General features: G+C 36.2%; 1 protein-coding gene across 3 annotated transcripts in view; it reads left to right on the top strand.

Moving 5' to 3' along the window:
• LAMA4 (laminin subunit alpha 4) overlaps positions 1–23,269 on the top strand; it is a 188,198-nt gene that overhangs the window by 130,554 nt on the left and 34,375 nt on the right. For all 3 annotated transcript variants that reach the window (XM_027848621.1, XM_027848619.1, XM_027848620.1), the window contains 11 exons: positions 93–234; positions 798–894; positions 5,148–5,264; positions 7,326–7,505; positions 11,019–11,158; positions 12,887–13,060; positions 14,187–14,332; positions 16,145–16,307; positions 19,604–19,737; positions 20,857–21,028; positions 22,970–23,101. In XM_027848621.1, coding sequence (XP_027704422.1) covers positions 93–234; positions 798–894; positions 5,148–5,264; positions 7,326–7,505; positions 11,019–11,158; positions 12,887–13,060; positions 14,187–14,332; positions 16,145–16,307; positions 19,604–19,737; positions 20,857–21,028; positions 22,970–23,101 — 1,597 coding nt within the window. The remainder of the gene's footprint in view (positions 1–92; positions 235–797; positions 895–5,147; positions 5,265–7,325; positions 7,506–11,018; positions 11,159–12,886; positions 13,061–14,186; positions 14,333–16,144; positions 16,308–19,603; positions 19,738–20,856; positions 21,029–22,969; positions 23,102–23,269) is intronic.

Genomic DNA, 23,269 nt, shown 5'->3' with positions numbered 1-23,269 from the left:
GCTTTTCTGATTGATTGATTGATTGAAGTAGGAAGTAGGAAGGAGAAATAATAAAAATGAAAAACACGTTTTTTCCTCCATCTTTTTCACAGGAGTCTGCACAGATTGGATACTAATGGGTTAGTACAGAAGGCACTAGATGCATCAAATGTCTATGAAAACATCATCAACTATGTCCATGAGGCCAACGAATCTGCAGTACTAGCCTTGAGCATTACAGACAGAGTCAATGATGTAAGTCTTCTGGCTCTGCTTCAGATTGTCTGCTTCTTAGATGCACATGCCAAAAGGGTAGGGAGGTGAAGAAGAGGAAGAAGGAGGCAGAAACGGGGGCAGGTCAGGGAAGGTCAAGGGGAAAATGAAAGAGTAAAGATCGGTTTTATTTCTGATATTTAGGTTTGAAATGTATGGTTTTTGAAAGTGTGCTATTCAAGTGATGGTAGATCATAGTCATCAAATATCATATTCCCCCCCCCAAAATGGTTTGATCTAAGTCCATGGAGAAAACAGTACAAAGAACAGGTCAATCTTGTAGATCAGATGTCTACTCTTTATTGAGCTATCCTTGAAAAGTACTTAAGTGGGAGAAGGGGGTGCTCAGGGAGGGGGAAACTTAGAAACATCAAGGGACTTATTTTCTCATAGTCACATCTGACCTTAGTCTGAGCTGTGAAAACAGAGTTGGAAGAATTTGGTGAAGGGTGTCTCGGTGAATTAGAGTGTAATCTAGCACCCAAAGCTATGAAAAGCTAAATTTCTGCTGTGATTCTCACTCTCTTTTTCCCATTAATTTGTAGGCTGTAGGTGGGATTGACACTCAGATCACTTACCATAAAGATGAAAGCGAAAATCTTCTCAGTCAAGCCAAGACATTGCAAGCAACAGCAGATTCTAGTAAATATTCTCTTCCTACTGATTTTTCCTGTAATACCATTACTGAATTTGGAAAGGCATTTCAGAATCCTAACATTAAAGAGTAAATAATACTAAAACAGAATAATACATCAGAATTTCCTGATAAGATTTAATGAATGAAAAAGAAAATAATTTATTTTTAATATAATGTAATATAATTTGTATTATCTGGAATTATAAGTGGATGGGGTGTTCTGGATAATAAAATATTTTAGTTATTAAAATTGTCACTAATTTTCAAAGAATACAATATTTAACCTTAAAACTATTCACATGAATATGAATATTCCAATCTATCATAAATTGAAGATATCTGTCCTTATATTTCCATCCTTGCCCACAAATCATTAGCTTATCCTACATGGACCAGCAATTCATGGGGGTGACTGAGTCAGGAGAAAGTAGAGGTACACTCTCCTCCAGGACCAATGGGGATGTGAGCCCCAACCAGGAGCAGGACCTAAAAGGTTCTATCCTTCCACTTTTAAGAGAAGCAGCTGGAGCTAGACAAAGTACCAATTCCTTCATATTCCCTAAATTTTGTATTACTGATTTCAGTCATATTTCTTGGACCTTGAACTTTCTCTTTGCCTGGCAGCCTGTACATGAAATCATCTCATCCCCTTGTATCTGTGTGCCCCACAGTTACCAAGTTAACTTGTGTATCTCAGCTTTTTGGTGTAGGCCAAATCTGATACATCCCATCTAGTTTTTGGACTCTGAAATAAAATTGCATTGAATATGATTTAATCTATCTTGGATGATTTGTTAGATCCTTCAGGATCTCACCTGCTGGACATTGTTACGAACACTAATTGTGATTGATCCAAGATATTACATGATCATAATTTATGTTCATGATCAGATGTATCAACCTGAAGCACTACAAGATTCTAAAGGGTCTTTTGAATTGTCATGCAAAGATCAAATTATTTTTATGTAGTTTTATTTCAAGAGGTCAAAAACTTTATAGGATGGAGTTATTTGGTCAAAACTGGAAATATTAATTTTTAATTCTGATACTAAGTTCATTTGTATTTATATCATCACTCAGTAATATATAGCATTTATACCTCAAAGATCTATGATTCCATCAGTGAAATGCTCATTGAAATACCTACTGAGGGCATTTTCACTCCATGACCAGTGAAGTTCCTTCCATCTCTGAATTTATAATAAGATAACTTAATAGAGAAATCTTAGAAGTTCAGAGATGGTAAGTGATTAGGTCTTGGTCACACAGCTTGTGTCAGAGACAGAATTTATACCTAGGTCTACCTGACTCCAAGTCAAGCTATCTATCCATTATGACACATTGCTATGAAACAAATACTACTATGAAAACATTACTGTGAAAAACTATAATTTAAAACTTTTGATTGTTTGGATGCTTGATTTTTGTATTTTTATCCACAATTACTAACACAGTGCTTGGTATAAAGTTAGCACTTAATAAATACTTGCTGGTTGATTTCAACTCTAATAGTCCATGACTATGCCATCAATTAATCAAAGGTTAACTATTGAGCAGGTCCCTTTTGAGTGTGTCAAAATTACAAATACAGTTTCAATTCTACAAACCATAAAATATAGACTAGGATTTGAAACTTTCACGTAATCACATTTTAAAAGTTTATTTTTCAAGTCTGTAACAATTTTTTTTGTATTTTTTGCAGTCCAAGAGAATAGCAAATGTATTTAATAAGTTTTTGAAATAGTCTATTTATTTAATCTTTCTAAAGCAACTGTTCTTTTACTGAATCAAAATTGAAAGGCCAATGTTTTTGAATCTCATCATTAATTCTGACTTCTTTCATGTATAAATTTAGTTATCTTGCTGCACATCTATCAGGCTCATCCTGCGATAAAGGAATAGATTTTTCTAGCTAAAGATTTTGAAGTCAAATGCTTTTTTATCACTGCATTGCTTTTCTCTCCCATGGTTTGAAGACTATAATCAAATGAAATTAGCTAGGGCACACAAGACTTTCTGCCACAGTTTTTTAAATGTTTTCATTCCCCTTTGATAATATGGAAGATAGACTTTCCCAAAGTATTTCTCCTCCTTTCAACAATGTGTCATTGTTGAAAGCCTCTCACAGACTAACTAAAGATAGGATATTTCTTCAGGATTCCATGTTGTATGTCCAGAGAAATCTCTCTGTAGCAATGACATATGCCTTCTTATACAATCAATAGGGCTTATAACCTTATTCCATGGACTTGCCTCTTCAGATCCCTCCTCATTTTGGTAGTAGGCATTTCAGGATGGGTGATGGGAGGAGGAAATGTACAAGTATACCTCACTTTACACAATAGGTATGTTCCTGAAAAGTTGTGCCTAAATTAAATATTGGAAAATCCAATGCTATTTTTCCTATCACATTATAATTAATGGTGTGTTTAACATTTGTTCATTTCTTATTGATCTGCAGTTGACTGTAAAGACTAACATGACAGTATTATATTCCTCTGTGTCCTAGCAACTATGTATTTCCCCCATTTCTATCAAGTAGTTAATAGTCTATAATTTTTTTTTTAATTCACTATGGTACATACCGCTTAAAAGAATTCTTTCATAAGGCCTATTTTCTTCAGAATCATTTTCTTCCACAAGTGTCCAAATGTGAGTAACCCTCTCCATCATCTGTCAAAGTCTCCAAATACTTTGTTGATCCAATTCTTCTCTAGCTCTATACCTCAGCAGATTCCTTTTGACATTAGAAATAGTTAGGTAAAAGAACTGAAAATTTATTTGAAAAAAAATTGTACATTTGGACCATACTATGCCCAGCATTCAGCATAGTGTAGTGTGTACAAGTATTTAATTAATGCTTGCTGAAATTAGTTGCAATGAGATTAAGTAACATTTCTGAACAGAATTTATTGAGAAACTCCTCACACTCTATGAAATACTCAACAACACCTAAAATGGCAAAAACAGGTACAGACTATGACTTCTACTAGGTGACATGGCTAAGTAGTCATTCACTCATTCATTCATTCAAGAAGCATTATTAAATGTTTTCTATGTACCAGGCACTGAGCTACATTCTGCGGAAACAAAAAAATAAAATAGAAGTCCATATTCTTAAGGAGTTTAAATTCTACTAGAAGCATGCATAGCATGTAAGGACAATTGACTACTCTAATAAACGTTAAAATTCACTGCTTACATTATTTAATAGCAAAAGGAAGTTGCAAGGCTCATTCAGGAGGAGAAAGGAAGCATAGTGAGATATAAAGAAACTATATTTTATTGAATGTTAACAGCCACATCTTTGCCTGGGACTTAGAGAGTCCATAGAGAGATGACATGGTGGTTCAACAGATAAAAAATTGACCTTAAAGTTAGGAAGAGTTGGACTCAAGTTTTGTCTTAAGACAAACTGGACTCTGTAACTCTGGGCAAATCACTTAAGCCTCAGTGCTAGAAATTACAGAGAAGGTAGAGTTTTCTCCTCCCCTCCCTTCTAATGAAATCACAAGTTCAGTCCTTATGCCTATCCCTAGTGATAAAGTAGAGTGTCCAGAGCAGGGCAAACAGGACAGTGAATGGCCTTAAGTCCATGATAGGTAAAGATCAACTGAAGGAACTTCATATTTAGCATATTTAGCGTATTTAGCTATTGAATATTGGATATTGAATATTGAAAGCATATTTAGATTGAAGGAAAGAGGACTCAGCAGGAAACATGATAGTTGTCTACAAATATTTGTATTAAAAGTACAAATAAAATATTACCACCATCTTGATTTGCTCAGGACAGTCCTAACTTACAACCAAAAGTCTGTACTGATATGCCAAAGTCCAAAAATTCATTCTATTTCTATTCTTTATTCAACTCATCAACACTGCCTGGCTACATCACATTGATATCTGATGCATCCAAGTCTTCTCCAACTGTACCATAGTCTAGACTGGCCATTCTGATCAGCTGATCAAAACTTGTGGTTGAGACGTTCTTCGAACTAATGTTTGGTTTTGTACGTACAACCAAAGTCCTAAGTAGTCGACTCCTTCAAAATAGTTTTTATCACAATGAATTGGTGTGTTCTCAATTTTTTACATATTTTCTGCCTTCAGAAAAGAGATGATCTATATGAAAAATATGCTATCACAGATGACACAGCAGGAGAAGAGCAAGGTTTAGTAGTGATGGTTGTCATTGCTTTCAATTAAATTAAGATTTCTGAGCTCCATCGGAACTTTTTCTCCTTTTTGTCCAAAGGCGATGAGCAGGCTGTGACAGACACCAGCCAGCGTGTGGATGGAGCCCAGGCTCGAAAGAGTGTTCTGAAAAATAGGCTAAATGAAGCTATTAAGAAACTTCAAGCAGCAGAGAGAGGTAAGAGACAATTGATAAAAGCAAGACTTATCTTTTTGTTTATCATATTAACCACTGAACTCACATGAAAGATAATATTCTAATGAGGACCTACAATACTTCAGGAAGTAGCAGCCTTTTTAGAGCTCATGCCGAATGCCCAAACTTGGCCATCATTTCTTTGACCTTAACTGTTCATAGAAGTCTCTTCAACACTCCGCACTCAAATTCTTATCATGTTAACATTGTGTGGATGAAGTCACAGAGCCATACTAAAAAACCTGGCATTTGTCTTGCCTGATCTGAGGCTATAGTGTTATCTTAGGGAAATAAGTGGTAGAGAGCAGGAGTGCATTCCCAAGCACTGGAAGGGTTACAACTCTGTTTCCAACTTTACATGTTACAAGAAAAGGAAGATTTGCCCAGCTGAATCAAATACATGGATTGTGATTTATAAGAACCCATTGGAGTTCCATATACTGAGAATGGGGCATGGAACAGAGGTAGGGAGAAGAAGGAAGAGCTAAATGGATTCCCATATTTTAGAAAGTTTCATTACAAAAGAAAGAAAAAAGAAAACTCACCTAAGAACAATCTAAGAAAGAGAAATTTGGGTTTTCTGTGAACTTCAAACTGTTTTTCAAACACTCATGATATTAAGACCTCAGGAACATATTGCCCCTGGCATTTCCCTTATGATTTCTAACCTAGAGAAATCGGTGGATTCTTTGTAAATGTATTTCTAGATATAATAAAAGAGCAATGTGATGTTCAATTTTAGATTTTTTTTTAAAAAAAACCCTCATCTAGTAATAATGCTTGTGTAACCCAGGATTCACAACAAAAGTTCTGAGTTTATAGCACTCAGGTTCAGTCTTCACATTAATCCCATTCTTTCTGGCTTGTGCAGCCACACAAGGTCTCTCCTAGGAGCAGCAGTATTGAACTTATGTCCAGCTATATACAGCAAAAAAAGAAAGGCCCTCTGCTCCCTTGTAAGCACTCAGGAAAATGATGCTTTAAATACAGGACAAGCTTTATTTAACCTTACAAAAACACAAAAGACTCTTACCTGGGTCCATAAAGTGTCAAAATAATTTTCCCTCTTACTTCATTGATTCTCATCTTCCCCAGAAACATATGCAGTTCTACTGACTTACAGTATTACCTTGGTGTTGACCATTTGCCACCCAACAGGGGAAAACATTTAGGATGCCTTAACATGTCTCATAACTCATAGTCTCAGTGCAAAGTAAAAGGCTAGGTTCATTTCTTCACACTGATGCCACCCAGGTCCAACTGGCTGTATCCTGGGACTTGGCATTTTCCAGGAATGGACTCTCAGTATAGACACAAAAGGCTGGGTCCAAAAATGTCAACATCGGCCATTCTACCACTGCTGGCTTGCATTCCTATTGCTCCCAGTTTGAATCAAGTACTCTTTGCTGCTCTAAAGCTGCCTCTGTATACTATCATCCCAGTGACCACTTCCTTCCCTGGAGAGGTCTCATAGATGCACAAGCTTCTCCTCCAGGGAACTGAGTCTGATTCTCCATTTGCAGCCTTTGTCCTTAGCCCTCTGGCAGGTCCAGTTCTATCTAGTCTGTTTCTGCTCTCCCTGTTAAAGGCCAAGTTCAAGGATGTAGGAACTGATGGTGAATCAATTAATCAACTTGAATGTGGTGTCAAAAGGTCAGTTGGAATACTCCTTATCCAGGAGACATCAGCAGTACCAGAACAAAGACTTCATCAATGTTAACCTTGATAACAAGGAATCAGCCTTGACAAAGCAGTTAACCTTGTCAAGAGAACGTCATAACTTATTAAGAGTTTCAGGGCCATAACCTACATTTTGTCTCTGAAGGATTAGTAGCCCTTCATAGACACACATATCTGTCTTAAATGATAATATTTAAATTTAGTTTAAATGATATTTAATATTTAAACATTGAGATTTAATTCAATGGTCCAAACCTTTCCAAACTAAATTATTCTCCCTTCAATAAATAAATTTGAACATTCTACAAATAAATGTCCAGTTTCTCTAAAAGGTAAATCACTATTTATGGTCTGCATAATCAGGGGATGCGGAACAACGTCTGGATCACTCAAAGCGAATCATTGCAGAAGCTGAGAAGACGACCATGGTGGTAGGCCAAGCTACCACTCCAATGGTGAACAATCTAAGCAACTGGTCACAGAGTTTTCACCATTTTGATTCCTCGGCCTACAACACTGCAGTAGACTCTGCTAGAGATGCAGGTACTATACAGAACATTCTGACATCTAGTTAGGTATTGGAATTAGCCATTATAGTTATGAATTTGGCAATGTGATATAGTGAAGAAAGGAGTGGAGGATTTGAAGTCTGAAGAATTAGGTTCAAATCCCTGTTCTGCCACTTACAAACAAGGTGACCTCGGGAAAATTACTTCCTCTCTCTAGACCTCATCTTAGAGGCCACAATGTGGCCTCTATAGCCCCAAACCAAAGTCCCTAAATACATATATATTTATATTTATTATTTATATTACATATTACATTTTATATATCATATATTATATTTATTAATATTATTAAGATTTAAATTAATGTATTATATTATATTAATATAAAAACAAATAACTATAGGGACCTATAGTCCCTAAATCTATGATGATAGGATCTTCCTCTATTAAAGAATGCCCTTTATTTAAAAAGTTCTAAATGTACAAACCCAAAGTTCCGTGAGAGTCATTTAAAAAAAAAAGACTATCATGCTATTGTGTCCCTTTATGGAAGATGAGATTTATGTGTCTGGACTATAAAATCCAAAAGTTTTGAAAATTTCAATTTCATTTGGTCTAGCACAATGTACCAAACAGGCATAGAGCCAAGCTTGGATTTTTTTTTTTTTTGGTGTGGGGGTGGAGGAGAAGAGAGAGGCAATCAGGGTTAAGTAACTTGCTAAGGGTCACACAGCTAAAAAGTATCTGAGGTCAAATTTGAACTCACATCCTCCTGACTTCCCTGTACTCTATCCACTGAAAACTTGGATTTTTAAAACACATCTTTTTATATTTATCAGATATAGAACCAAATATGGATTTTTGAAACATTATTTTTCCCATGCAAGAGTATTGTTTTAATTATTTTATCAACTAATTCAACAAATTAAAGGCAGAACATAGCAGATAAAGAGCTAGCCTCAGTAAAAAAGACCTGGGTTCTACCTTTGATACAGATTAGTTGTGATTCAATGCAAGTCATTTAACTTCAAAGTTTCTCTCAGGCTAAGCTATAATACTTCAATTGCAAAACACTACTGACCTGCATCGGTGAAGGGAATTTTCTTATTGGGAATTCCCTATAATAATGAAATCACATGCTTAGTTAGAAAAAATAAATATCATTAGACTAACCTTATAATGAGTAAGATTTTATAAAGTGATTTACTTTTTCATTTAATTTAGTTTTCATTTTGTATTTAGTTTAATTAAATGTTATTTAGTTTACTGGATAAGGTGACTTGCTAAATGGAGCCAGCACTGCCTCCCTAGAAAGAAATTAGCCTTCCCTAGATGAGCAGACTATTACCATGGAGTAATTTGCTCAAGAGAGAATCATTTATTATTATCATTAATATAGTTCCATCATTATACATAACATTGGTTTGGAAAATTCAAAGATGTGCTTGGATACAGTGACTGATTATACATACTACATCTATTTTTTAGCCCTGGACTATTTGATATTATAAAGATACTTGATATTACTAGACTTAATTCCCTTTGATTAAGGAAACTATTTCCCAAAAATAGAGAGTAGAGGAATCTTCTCTGGTCCCCATCCATATTCTCTGTCAGAGAGTTTATGATTCACTCCAGAGAGAGTATTTCTCTCCCTGAGCCAACTAATATTTAGGTACCCAAATCCAACAGGACATCCAGATGCACAGATGGTCCCTGTGCAAACCATAGGAAAAAAAAGATACTCTTGCTGCTTTTGATCTGATTCCCCTTCATCTTCTCCTCTTACCTCCAGCCCTCCAAGACACTTTTGGAAGAGTCTAGAGGTTTCCCTCCACAGATTTCATGTGGTCCTATGGCCTAGCCAGCACATAGACCCTGGTTGCCTCCTAACCATTACTATTTGTGCCATCATCTTGGTACTATGCTGGACCCTGCACCGTTTTCCTCCTGGATAAGAATACTTCTGCCCTGTCACTAGTGGCAGCAGAGCAATGCACAGCAATCTGAGCACTAAGTACGGATCCTCACTCCCCTTGTCCCAGGCTCTTCTTCTGTCTGACATGCTAATGCCTAGACTGCACAGTACATAGAGGTCTTGGAAACTGCCCTTGGATTTATGCTCTCATTGATTCCCTCCAACCTTGCACATCATAGCCCATCCATGCCTTCTCATCTTCTGCAACTTTTTCATGCCATCCAGTAAATTCTCTAGTGAGAGTCCACCCAGTGCATTTGGGACCTTCCTCTAAATCTCATGACATTGCATTTATACTAATAGACCACACAGGTGAGCCAAGTTAACTCTAACTCTTAATACGTGTCAATTTCTCTGATGATATCCTTTACACCATTATTTCTATCCAATTCTTCATTGGTAAATACATGCATTTATAGTACACATACATAGCATAGTCCTTGCCCTCCAAGAGTCAAGTCAAGAAGCATTTAAGCACCCACTATGCACCAGGACAGTTAGATGGATCATTGGATGGAGCACTGGGCTTCAAGTCAGGAAGACCTGATCTCAGACACTTACTAGCTTTGTGACCCTGGACAAGTCATTTAATGTCTGTTTGCCTTAATCTACTGGAGAAAGAAATGGCAAACCACTTCAGTGTCTTTGCCAAGAAAATCCCACGGACAATTTGGTCCACGGGGTTGTGAAGAGTTGAATGTGACTGAATGGCTCAACAGCGATGACAACAACAACAGCAATATGTACTAAGAGTGTGCTAAATGCTAAGAATAAAAAGAAAGGCAAAATGAGTTCCTGATCTCCAAGAACTCACTATCTAATGGGGTAGACAGTGCACAAGCAACTATGTACAGACAAGACATACAGAGTGTCGCGAAAGTCTTAGAATGGTTTTAATTTAAAACTGCACTAAGACTTTTGCAACAGCCTGTATAGAGAATTAATTGCAGATAATCACAGAGAGAAGGAGGACTGGGAAAGGCTTCTTGCAGAAGATTGGATTTTATATTCTAGGGTTTCTATTCTAAGAAAATTTGCCTCGAACCTTGTAATACAGAGACCAGAATACTTAATAATAACACCCTTGGACATATATTGATCATAAGCTTAGCTTTCCAGGTTATTTTCTCTTCTGATGAAAAGCATTTTTAAAATTTTTTATTCTTCCTGACATTACACTAAAACTGGTGGTTTGAGTATCCTCATTTGGTTGTAGTGCAATGCCTGGTACAAAGTAATTGCTTAATTAATGTTCTACCTATCTACCCACGTACCTACCTACCTATCTATCCACCTATCCATCCATCCATCAATCTATCTATCCGTCTAAATATCTATTTATTTACCTATTATCTATCTAAATATATATTTATTTAGCTACCCATCCATCCATTCATCCATCTATCTACCTATCTTCTATCTATCCAACTATCCATCTATCCATCTACCTGTCTATCTATCCATCCATCCAGCTATCTATCTATCCATCCACCCTTCTATCTATCTTCCTAGAAATTTAGGTGATATCAAGACATTTATAGCTAGTCTGTGTTTTTTCCTTAACTTTAGTAAGAAATTTGACTGAAGTCGTCCCTCAGCTCCTAGATCAGCTGCGCACAGTAGAGCAGAAGAGGCCTGCAAGCAACGTTTCAGACAGCATTCGGAGGATCAGAGAGCTCATTGCACAGACCAGGAGTGTAGCCAGCAAGGTAAAGCATTGGAAGGGAGCAATCAGTCCCTTGTGATACTGAGAGCAAAGAGTTTAACTTCATGTCCTTGTACCACTTTCTAGCCTCAGAGTTTAGGGCTGCATGATCTTATATGAGCCACAAGACAAGGGCAGCCTCAGAATCATTTGAAGAGAAAACTAGTATTAGAGAGGACCTTTCAATTCACTAATTCAGTTGCACTTTTATTTTTAACATTCTTTTTAAACTTTTTTAACTTTAAGTACCAAATTCTTTCCTTCCATCCCAACTCCCCCCAACCCACTGAGAAGACAAGCAATATTATAGCAATTATGCATGTGAAATCATGCAAAACATTTCCATATTAGCCATATCAAAGAAAAATAAATGAGAAATATACTTTAATTTGCACTTAGAGTTCATCAGTTCTCTCTCTGGAGATGGGTAACATTTTTCATCATGAGGCCTTTGGAAAGGTTTGGATTATTGTGTTGATCAAAGTAGTTAAGTCTTTCACCGGTGATTATTGTTACAATATTGCCATTACTGTATACAATGTTTTCCTGGTTCTGCTCACTTTGCTTTTCATCAGTTCATATATTTCTTCCCACATTTTTCTGAAACCATCCCCCTAATCCACCATAATTGCGTGGTGGATAGCTTTGACATCAGGAAAAATATACTTCTAACATACAGGAGTTATGTGATTCTAGAAAAGTCACTTAACCTCTAAGTACTCCAGGAAACTCTATAACATAGTATATTATAGATAAGTTGCTGATCTGCATTAGCAGAGGGGGTTTTTGCACTGGAAGTTCCCCACACCAATAAAATTACAATTCTGGACCCCCCCAAAAAGTGTGTGTGTGTTTGTGTACATATATTATATATAATAAACATTATATATTTATGTGTTATATATAAATATATGATACCTATAAATGTCTAATATATAAATATATGAATATATTATATTTGTATTTATTCCACCAATAATTTGGCTGAATTCAAGTTTCTAAAAATGTCTAAAATTGAAGAAATATGTATCTATTAAATATATACTCAAATGACTACATTTAATTATACATTATATTTATAAATATCACATATTTATATGTGTTATATAGAAATATATGGTATTTACAAATATTTATATGTTATAAATGTATAAATATGTATTTGTATGTGCATATATAATATACATTGTTATCTGTATATTTATAGTATAGTAAAGTTTTTTTTTTTCAGTTTTAATCTTTCATAGCTTAAAACCACACTAAGACTTTTGGGACACCCTGTATACCTGAAACATACAGGCTATGTAATGAATCACAACCTCTCAGTGCCCTAGTCAACTCTCTAAGACTATAAGTTACAGAGAAGAGAATGAGCTGCACTGGTGGATGAGTTTCCTCTTCTAGCAGTTCCCTAAACAAATGAAACCACAAGTCTAGTACCTATTCCTGTCCCTATACTACATTATAGTCGCAAACCCCTTGAGGATGTGGACCTTATCTTACTCATTTTTGCATTATCCTCAGCCCCTTTCATTTTGCAAATATTAGGCATTCAATAAATGTTTACTGAATTGGTTTGACTTGAATCCAGCAATCCAAGATGAAGGCAAGGAGGAGGAAATGACAAAAGAAACAATAATCAATATGCAAATTTCCCCAGAGCATTGACTCCTACCATTCATTCAATATCTAACATGAGACAACATTTTAACATGATATTTTGTGTTTCTAGATTCAAGTCTCCATGATGTTTGATGGTCAGTCAGCAGTTGAAGTCAACACTAAAACTAGTGTGGATGACTTAAAAGCTTTTACTTCCATGAGCTTATACATGAAGCCTCCAGCAAAGGAAGCAATGAAGAATGAGAATGCAGATAGATTTATCTTATATCTTGGAAGCAAAAATGTAAGCATAATCAAATTTGGTTAGTAGGTAAATTTTTAATGATTTTAGCAGACTGGAATTTTTTTTTTCTTTTTGGTGAGGCAATCAAGGATAAGTGACTTGCCCAGGGTCACACAGCTAGTAAGTGTCAAGTGTCTGAGGCCAGATTTGAAATCAGGTCCTCCTGACTCCAAGGCCAATGATCTGTCCACTGTACTACCTAGCTGCCCCTCAAGTTTTGGTTTGTTTTTTTTTAACTAAAGATAAAACATATAAAAGAAAGTTTAAAAAATTTAATCTTTTTCTGGAACATTATAAAGTACCCTAGATTTAGCTTCAGTAGTCCTGGGCTCATATCCCAGCTCTGTCTCTTACCTTAGGAAAGTGTAACCTCATATGACCTTGGGAAAGTCACCTGACTTCCCTAGACTTCCATTTTCTTTGCTATAGAATACACAGGTTTGGACACGTCCACTATGATCACGTCTACTATGATCATTATAAATCTATTATCTCTGATCCTCTGATTAGATAACCTCCAAGTCCCCTTCCAATTCTTATTCTATGATCCTGAGGCAATGTCTCCAAACATACAAAATTTCTTGCCTAGAATGGATTCACCTAAAATGACTGTGAGCTTACTGACAAAGACCCAATTTGAGACTCAAGAACAAGTCATTGCTTTTCTATGTATGGTTTTCTGGAGTCACTTTATATGAACTTTTCACTGCTAGCTCTAGGGAGTTCAAGTAAATACTAAAGGTGCATAGATCTTCAAGACAACCTCTGTTTGCTCATATTATATTACCGTGAAATATTATATGAAAATGTCTTGAGTTATGCTATCAGTCAGCACTAGCTCCCTTGATCAAGCAAACAAAACCAGCAGACTTCTGTTCAGCAACTTTATTGAAATACATCTGCAGTCACTCAGCTCTGTTCCCAGGATGTTATCAGAAGGCTGGAGCCAGTTCAAATACAGTCCAAACAAACCTACATGAACAGGGTAGGCTGATCACAACAAATCAGAACTTGGTGCCCCTTCTAAACACTGCCTCTGTATTGGTGACCGTGTATTGGAATAAGAACAGAAAAGGCAGAAGACATGATTTGTTAATATTCCATAACAGCCTCGTTCTTGTTTCAGGCAAAAAGTGATTATATGGGTCTTGCAATCAAGAATGATAACCTGGTATACATTTATAATCTGGGAAACAAAGATGTGGAGATTCCTCTGGACTCTAAACCAGTCAGCACTTGGCCTGCCCACTTCAGTATTGTCAAAATTGAAAGGTAATGATTGTCTGATATAGGTTGTTTTGCAAATGTCATAAAAACCCAGTTTTTTCTTCTTTTTTTAATTTAATTTTTTTATTACATTTTAAGTTCTGAACTGTCTCCCTCCCTCCCCACCCCACAGTAGAGAAGGCTAGCATTTGACACAGATATATGGGTATAGATATATGTGTACATATATATGTACTATATATGGATATAGATACATATGTAATTATAGAAATATAGATGATATAGATACAGATATAGTAAAAAAACACATTATGTGTACTTCAATTTGTAGTTGATTTGAGTATTAGAATAGTTCACAGTTATTCTTTGAACAGTATTTTTGTTACTATATGCACATTCTCTTGTTTCTGTTCATTGCACTCTTCATTATTTCAAGCAAATTTTTCCATGTTTTTCTAAAATCAACCTGTTCATCATTTCTTTTTTTTTTTTAGTTAGGCAATGGGGTTAAGTGACTTGCCCAGGGTCACACAGCTAGTAAGTGTTACATGTCTGAGGCTGGATTTGAGCTCAGGTCCTCCTGACTCCAGGGCCGGTGCTCTATCCACCACACCACCTAGCTGTCCCCTGCTCATCATTTCTTACAGCAAAGTAGTATTCCAAAGAACCTAGTTTTGTTATATTCTTCTGATTGTAGTAGAACATGAAAGTGTACTAGTACACACATATACATCCTTCCCTATAAGACCTTGTCTCTAATGACATATAAAGATAGATGACATAGATGAGTGAGATAGATATATAGACAGCTAGGTCCCAACTGACAGCTCAGTGATGCAGTGGATAGAGCACCAGGTCTGAAGTCAGAAAGACCTGAGTTCAAATACAGCCTCAGATCCTTACTAGCTGTATGACCCTGGGCAAGTCTCTTAACCCTGATCCTGTTTGCCTCATTTTCCTTATATGTAAAATGAGCTGGAGAAGGAAATGACCAACCACTTCAGTATCTTATCCAAGAAAGCCCCAAATGGGATCACGAAGAGTCAGACAAGACTGAAATGACTAAACAAGAAGTCCTAACTAGTGCAAATAATGAATCCCATGAAGTAGCCACATGTATTTGAATTTACACTATCTGAAGTTATAATGATGTAAAATACAGTCATTGGCTACAGCCCAATAGAAATATGCCATGAAAATTTAAATAATGTGTCTACTTTACAGAATTCATTATTTGTATGAATAGAGCTCTAGCTGGATGGATAGAGAGATAGATGAATAGAACATAGTACAAACATACATACATATATACACACACACACGCATATATGCAGGAAGACAAAGAAAATTATCAGGAACTTTTTTTTTCTATTTATATCCGATACATTTTCTTTCTCTTCCAGTATAACTATTCTCTTGCGTTCTTATGTCCTTCCCTATTACCTCTTTCATCCTTTTTTTCCTTCCAGGAAAAAAAAAAGCTGAAAGTCACCTCCAGATGGGAAACTTTCTATTTATTTAGATCTTAGCTAACAAAACCAAAGAATTTATTCCAAGATATGATGTCTTTCCTTCCCTTCCATTGATTTCTGGAGCTTATGGATATTTATTATTGCTATGCAATTTAATCATTGCCTTTTAATAATGAGGAAAATATCTTCTAAGAATTTTTTTACATAAGGAAGGAGAGAGACTTTCCTGGTCTTGTTTGGCCAATAAAAGTCGTAAATCATTCCTTGAGGGCATGAGCAGTTTGTTTGTTTGTTTAATCTTTCTATCCTGGGCATAGTACAATAGAAAACACATAGTAGGTGCCTGGTAAATATTTGTTAAATCAAACTGAATTTATCTCAACAGGGTAGGGAAACATGGGAAGGTATTCCTAACAGTCCCAAGCCTGACCAGCACAGCTGAAGAAAAGTTTATCAAGAAAGGAGAAGTCTCTGGTGATGACTCCCTGCTTGATTTGCAGCCAGAAGACACTGTCTTTTACATTGGTGGAGTGCCACCAAATTTTAAGGTAAGACAAATTATAACTACTGTATATTTGTCTAAAGGTGATAATTTTTCTTACAAACCTCTTAAGTTTAGAATGATTCAGTTATGAGGTGACCATATTTTTCATTATAAGCAACAACTTCAGAGGCAGTGTCCAGTAAGCTGGCCTCAAGAACAAGATGACCAGTGTTCATGTCTGATATGTAATAGCAAGACACTTAAGCTCTCCTTGTCCCCAGGCCATTCTCTAAGACCACAAGGTGGAAAAGAATTACCAGTCTACATTTAGTTCCTCGTTGGGAAGCTCCCTATACCAATGACATCACAGGTCTGAACCCCCAAAAAGAGGCACATTAGTTTGGTGAATAGGACACTGAATCTGGCACCTTAAAAAAATCTGGTTTTTTTGTTTCATTTTTACTTACTTTATCACTTAAAGTGCTGTACTTTCAACACACTGTTAGTGCTTCTATTCTTTGCCAACAATGTAAATTTTAGAATTCAACTAATTCCTACTCAGGGGTCTCCAAAGGTGATGAAATATCATATGTGATAGCAATAAGGCTGTCCAGTTTCACCTGGACCACACAGCATGGCTCCATCTTGTTGGAGACACCACAGGCCAGGGTCTGGTTTTTAGCTTAGCAAGTTCTGGACTCACTCAGTTTTTCCAGGGATTATAAGACTCTGGGGATTGATTCACCATAACCAAGGCCACCAAAAACTAATTCGTAATTAAAACATCCACTTCCTAATGAGGCATATGCATTCACTAATTCATTAAATATGCATTAAGCAGCTGTTTGATGCAATATCCTGGCATAGGTGCTACAGAAGATATATAAATAAATGACATAAACACAGATAAATATAACTTTTAAAGAATATAAACAAGTAACAAGACTCTAAAGTATCCTGTGAGACATCAAGAAAATAAATACATGGTCCAAGAATGGGACCATGGATTAGTTGTACAGGACATTCATTTTTGGAGAGTAGGTTCACTGAGCAGACCAAGTTAAAGATGAAAAGTTTTCCTTGGCAAGCATGGACTTAGAAGAGAGTTGTATAGTGTTGAAAAGATGTTTCCATTAAGTTGATCAATCAATTCATCAGTCAATTAACAAGCATTTATTAAGTATCCACTCTCCCATACGCTAGGCACTGAGGATACAAAGTCAAAAACTAAGCAGGCCCTGTCCTCAAGGGGTTTGTATTCCATAGGGAAGATAACATGTATATATGATATATATAAAATATCAATACAAAATATCAATAAATACAAAATAGTCATCACTCCTCTGACAGCTAGGTGGCTCAGTAGATAGAGTGCTAAGATCAAATCAAGCCTTAGAAACTTACTAACTCTGTGACCCTGGGCAAGTCACTTAACTTCTGCCTCAGTTTCTTCAACTATAAAATGGAGATGATAGTACTTACTTTTCAGAGTTGCCATGAGGATCAAATAAGATAATATTTATAAAGCACTTAGCTCAATGCCTGACATATAATAGGCATTTAATAAATGCTTGTTTCCTTTCTTTCTGTTCAGATAGCTTCAGTTCTTCCTTTTCTCCTAATAAGAAAAATTCAAATTCTTTTGCCTAAAATTCCACCCCTCCACCACCAGGTGCCACTTCACCTTTTCAGTTTTATTACTCTCCCACCAGATACATCCAGATGCATACTCTAGACTAACCTGCTCTGTGTTCTTCTGTCTCTATGTCAATGCTAGTTCCTAGGCCTAGAATGACGAATGCACGAGTCTTTTTTTGTGTTATAGTGATGATACCAGAAGTATGAAACACACGGCTCACAGGCCGCATAAAGCCCACACTATGCCTGAGTGCAGCTGGAATTAGATTAAAATGTAATTGGGAAATATTTAACAAAATAAATAAAAATATAGAAAAGCACAGATAATATTTTTTAAAACTAAATCAATATGTGGCCTGCAGGAATCTTTATGTATGAACTAGTGGCCCTCCTTTCTATATGAGTTTGATCCACTGATCTATACTATCCCTTGACTAGACACTGCAAGCACAGGAATTTTGTTGTTGTTGTTCAGTTGTGTCTGACTCTTTATGACCTCATTTGGGGTTCTCTTGGCAAAAATACAGGAGTGGTCGGCCATTTCCTTCTCCAGCTCATTTTACAGATGAGGAAACTGAGGCAAACAGAAGTTAAGTGACTTGTCCAAGGTCACATAGCTTGTAAATGTCTAAGATGAGATTTGAACTCAGGAAGATGAGTTTTCCTGACTCTAGGCCTATAGCTCTATCCACTGTGCGGCTTGGAAACAAATCTAGTTCAGGTGCCACCGTTCTATGAAGTCTTGCCTAATCACATCTCCCCACCACCCCACACACCCACACACACAAATAAAAGTAATCTCTTCCTCCTCAAAGTATCTCAAAACAGTTTGTACAGATCTCTTGTTTGTGTTTACCACATGTTCTCTTGTATCATACATACCTGTGTACATTTTATTTCTTTCACCTACCAACACCCCATTAGGCTGTAAGCAGCTCTAGTAAAGGTTTTTTGCTTCTTTATATTCCTAGGCTCTAACGCAATGACTTCAAATAAGATTTGTTTGATCAAAATGAAATAACTGTTTTATTGCAAACTTGTAAGTCTTCCTTCACAACTTAGCACTCTTTGTTCTAAGAACATCCATGACACTAGACTAGGTGGTAGTTTCCTTTTTAAAGAATAAATAGCTTTTTAACAGCACCACCCATAGAGCAACCATCCTTTCTTCATTTGCCCTTGATAGTTCCGCTGGTAATTGCCTTCCAGCTCCCTAGGTGTTAAATAATTAAGTCTCATTTCCATCCAGAAGATAAGCATAAAATTTTTAACTTCCCAGTTAAAATACTTCCCAGGGAGGAGTTGGAGGAAATGTCAAAGAATCAATCAATCAATAAATAATTATTCAACTCTTAATATGTGCTAAGGACTGTGGTTGGCACTGAGGATACAAGACAAAAAAAATTAAATAAGATAAAACCATCCCTGTTCTCCAGGGTCTGGAAACTGATTGTGTTTTTGTGATATTTAAGCATGTACAGGCTTCACAGCATTTTTCACTTCTCACTAGGTGTTTTGGGATCACACAACACTCCCACAATCTAGATGTTCATGTCAATGGAAATATTAAGTCCTCTTGCTCAACCCTTTCTGTTCTAGTGTTTTTATTAATCCTAGAGTCCCCTGGGAACCCATCACTGAGTCCACAATCCCCCTGCATTGGAGTCCTTATTTGTTGTGTGTGTGTGTGTGTTTTTCATATCCCTTCTCTCTACAACACAGCTCCCTGCTAGTTTGAACCTGCCTGGTTTCATTGGCTATCTGGAGTTGGCCACTTTGAATAATGAGGTGATCAGCTTATACAATTTTAAGCACATCTACAACATGGACCCTTCAAAATCAATACCCAGTGCAAGGTAAGATATGTTTAAAGGTAAAGGAAGCCATGCACAACTACAGAATAGCATAAGAGAGGTCAGGTACAAACAGATATTTGGTATATCCTATCTCCTTCACAAAAGCTAGTTTTGAACCAGCTTGGTAAGAGGCCATGCCTATCTCCTAAAGTTTTTCTCCCTGTGTATGCATAGCAACATGAAAGAGCTGGACTAGAAATAGTCTAAGATAACTTCCAGCTCTAAGTATATGATCCCATATTATGAACTGAGAGAAATGATTATTTCTCTCTTAAATTAATAACCAATTATTGAATTAGGACTAAGATTTTTTTTCCCTTTCTATTTCCCCATTCTCTAGTAGGTCAAATCAACCCCTGAAGAATAGGATTGATAATGAAATTGGATTTTAACATTCTCTTCAATCTTGTTCAGACCCCACCCCACTACCTAAGATTAGTTCTGATTAAAGAGTAAAAAGAATTTAATCTAGGTGAATTCTGGCCCATTGGTGTTCCACTCAGGGCTTGGGGGGATGGAGGGAAAGTTAGATCCTTTGTCTAGATTGCCCAAGGCTGGGGGTGGTATGGGAGTAAGAATGATATAATCAAAGTCAGGTTCCCCCAGCCCCTCATTAGAATAGGTCCACCTCTCATTATAATATTCATTCTTTTCATTAATTGTTAACCAGAGTTGATTGACATTTGTCAGGAACACCCACTCTTCCAAGGGTATATAAGTGTCAATAGGCCATCATGTTTTATGAGATGGCCAAATGACCATCCTTTTATTAATTATTCCCTAGTTACAGTTAATAAAATGATTAATTACCCAGAAATTATGTCTCTCGAACTTTTTATACATCACAGAACCTAAGAAGGAAACAGCCCTGAAACTTAAGAGATTAATATTCTATAGTTTTACTATTTTCTTAGTTTATGGGCCTGGACAAAACTCTATTTGGACAAGTCATATAACTAACTTTTCTTCCTGTTTACTCTAATAGAAATAGTGGTACCTCACCTAAACTTAATAAAGATCATTAAGAAAATGTACCAGATTGAATAGTTAGCATTTCCCTTGAGTAGAACAAAAGATACATATAATCTTATTTTCTTTGTTTTATTGTTTCTATTTCAGGGATAAACTGGCCTTCACTCAAAGTCGGGCTGCCAGTTATTTCTTTGATGGTTCAAGTTATGCTGTGGTGAGGGATATCACAAGGAGAGGAAAATTTGGACAAGTGACACGTTTCGACATTGAAGTTAGAACACCAACAGCCAATGGATTGGTACTCCTCATGGTGAATGGGGTAAGTAACAGTCCTGCATTTTAGTCATGCCATCTCTATTTTAATGTTTTCTTTAATCCACATGAATACAAGTTCTGTAGAGCATTCCCCTCGGGGAAGTGGACTTTGCCATCAAACTGCATTTCAACTTTTGAAGAAAAAGTTGGATTATTTATAAGGTAGAAATAACACCAAATAAATTGGTTCTTTAAGATAAACAGACCATGCATTATATAGTTTGCAATAATTTAATGGTATCCCCTAAATACTTCTATGCAGCTAAAACAAAGCCTAGAATGAGTAGAAAAATGAAAAATAAGTAAGAAAGTATGAGAATAGAGCTTCAAGTAAAATCAACACTGTCAATCTATTAACGAGCATTTATTAAGCACCTCCTGTGTACCAGGTTCTAATAAAGTTTGGGCAAGGGGATTGAAATATTTTCCAGGGTTCTTAAAGAAGCCTGTGATGACCGCTGTAGTTTGATGCTTTGCTGGGAATAGGAACTGTGTCATAATTGAATCTTACTATTTCTGAATAGTAAAGGAGTAAATTACTTAACTGACACAAAGTGGCTTTGTTTTTAGAACATACGTGGTCAAAATTCACAATAATATTGTGGTTATTATTATAAACTCAGTGCCTTGATGTAATATGCCAGTTCAAATGCTCATTTAATGTTAACAACATACTGGGAGATTACAAATGTAAATTAGGAATCATTTTATTCTTAATTCTCAGTCATCTCTTTCTGTTCTTTTTTCTTTCACTATAGAACTTCCTATCAATGATTAGTTTTTCATTTATTGGTTTTAATGTTCTCTTCAGTGTGCCTTTGATTTCACTAGTTCCTATTTTATCTTTGATGGGTAAGACACATTGCCTAATGTCTTAATTTGAGTTTTAAAAATCACCTTCAGAAATACAAGATGGGGGAGGCATTGTTAGACAGTGGCGAAATTTAGTGGACTGAAACTCAAAATGAGGCAGCAATATATAGTGGTAGCCAAAAAAAGCTAATGTGAACTCCATCTGTATTGAGAGGCATAGCTTCCAGGAACAAGTAAGTGAAAGGAGCCTTATACTCTGCCAGGGTTCAATATGGTCTTTGTATTGTGTTCAGTTCTGGACACCATATTTTAGCAGAGACATTGATAAACTACAAAATGTCTGCAAGAATATAACTAGGTTGGTGAGGGGCCTTGAGCTCATTTCATGTAAGGGCTGATTAAAGGAATTGGGGATGTTTAACCTATTGAAAAGATTACTAAGGTTGAGGTATGATAGCTGTCTTCAAATGCTTGAAGGGCTATGTTGAAGAAATGGGATTTAGATGTGTTGTTTGCCCCTAGAGGGCAGAAATTTGCAATAAGGCTAATTTAGGCTTGACATCTGGGGGGAAACATTCCTAATAATTACAGCTATACAAAAGTGTAATGAATTGCCTTGGGAGGTTCCTCCTAATTAAAGATCTTCTGAGAGAGAGTGCAGCCAACTACATGTTGGGTGTTTTATAGAGGGAGTTCTCTGTAGATTTGTAATAGCCTACTATGTGGTCTGTGAAATTTCTTCCAACTCTACCATTCTATGATTCTATGATAATTCTGAAACTTTACCTGAAAAATAAAAAAGCAGTTAAGTCCATACACTTCAATTTGCCCAGTTTTCAGGGAATGAAAATGATCAGCCTAATGCATTCAAGCTTCAAAACTCTTCCCATGGACTCATTAAACAGAGTGATGAAAACAACAGCAGATAGTGGTTGTGAGTCACTAGTACAATACGTTGGCATTTGAAGAAAGATCATATTAAATTAGGAAATAGCTGTTGCTTCACAGCTGGTTTGGTAGAAATAGTTTTACAAGACATACAAGGGCTTGCCATGATTTATCAAATTCAGTCATAACTATGTCCCCATACAAGTCCATTATCTCATTTATCAATATTGTTTTATGTCCATAGAGTACATTTTTCAGCCTGGAGATGAGGAATGGCTACCTGAATGTGTTTTATGACTTTGGGTTCAGCAATGGTCCTGTGCATCTGGAAGACTCCCAGAAGAAAGCACCAATTAATGATGCAAAATACCATGAGGTAATAATAATTGAGGACATAGCTCTACCTTTTGATTCATTGCTTGAGACATCTGTCCCTATAAGCAGCTTGTCCTACCAATGAAATGGAATGGACTACTCCATTAAGGCACAAAATCATTCATTCACGATTTATCCAATACCAGTACAGTAGTTCCTAAATGAGAAT

This window comes from Vombatus ursinus, unplaced genomic scaffold (genome assembly GCF_900497805.2).
Source record: "Vombatus ursinus unplaced genomic scaffold, bare-nosed wombat genome assembly UNPS02006779.1, whole genome shotgun sequence".
In the NCBI taxonomy this organism is placed as follows: Eukaryota; Metazoa; Chordata; class Mammalia; order Diprotodontia; family Vombatidae; genus Vombatus; species Vombatus ursinus.
This window is presented reverse-complemented; position numbering and strand designations above follow the sequence as displayed.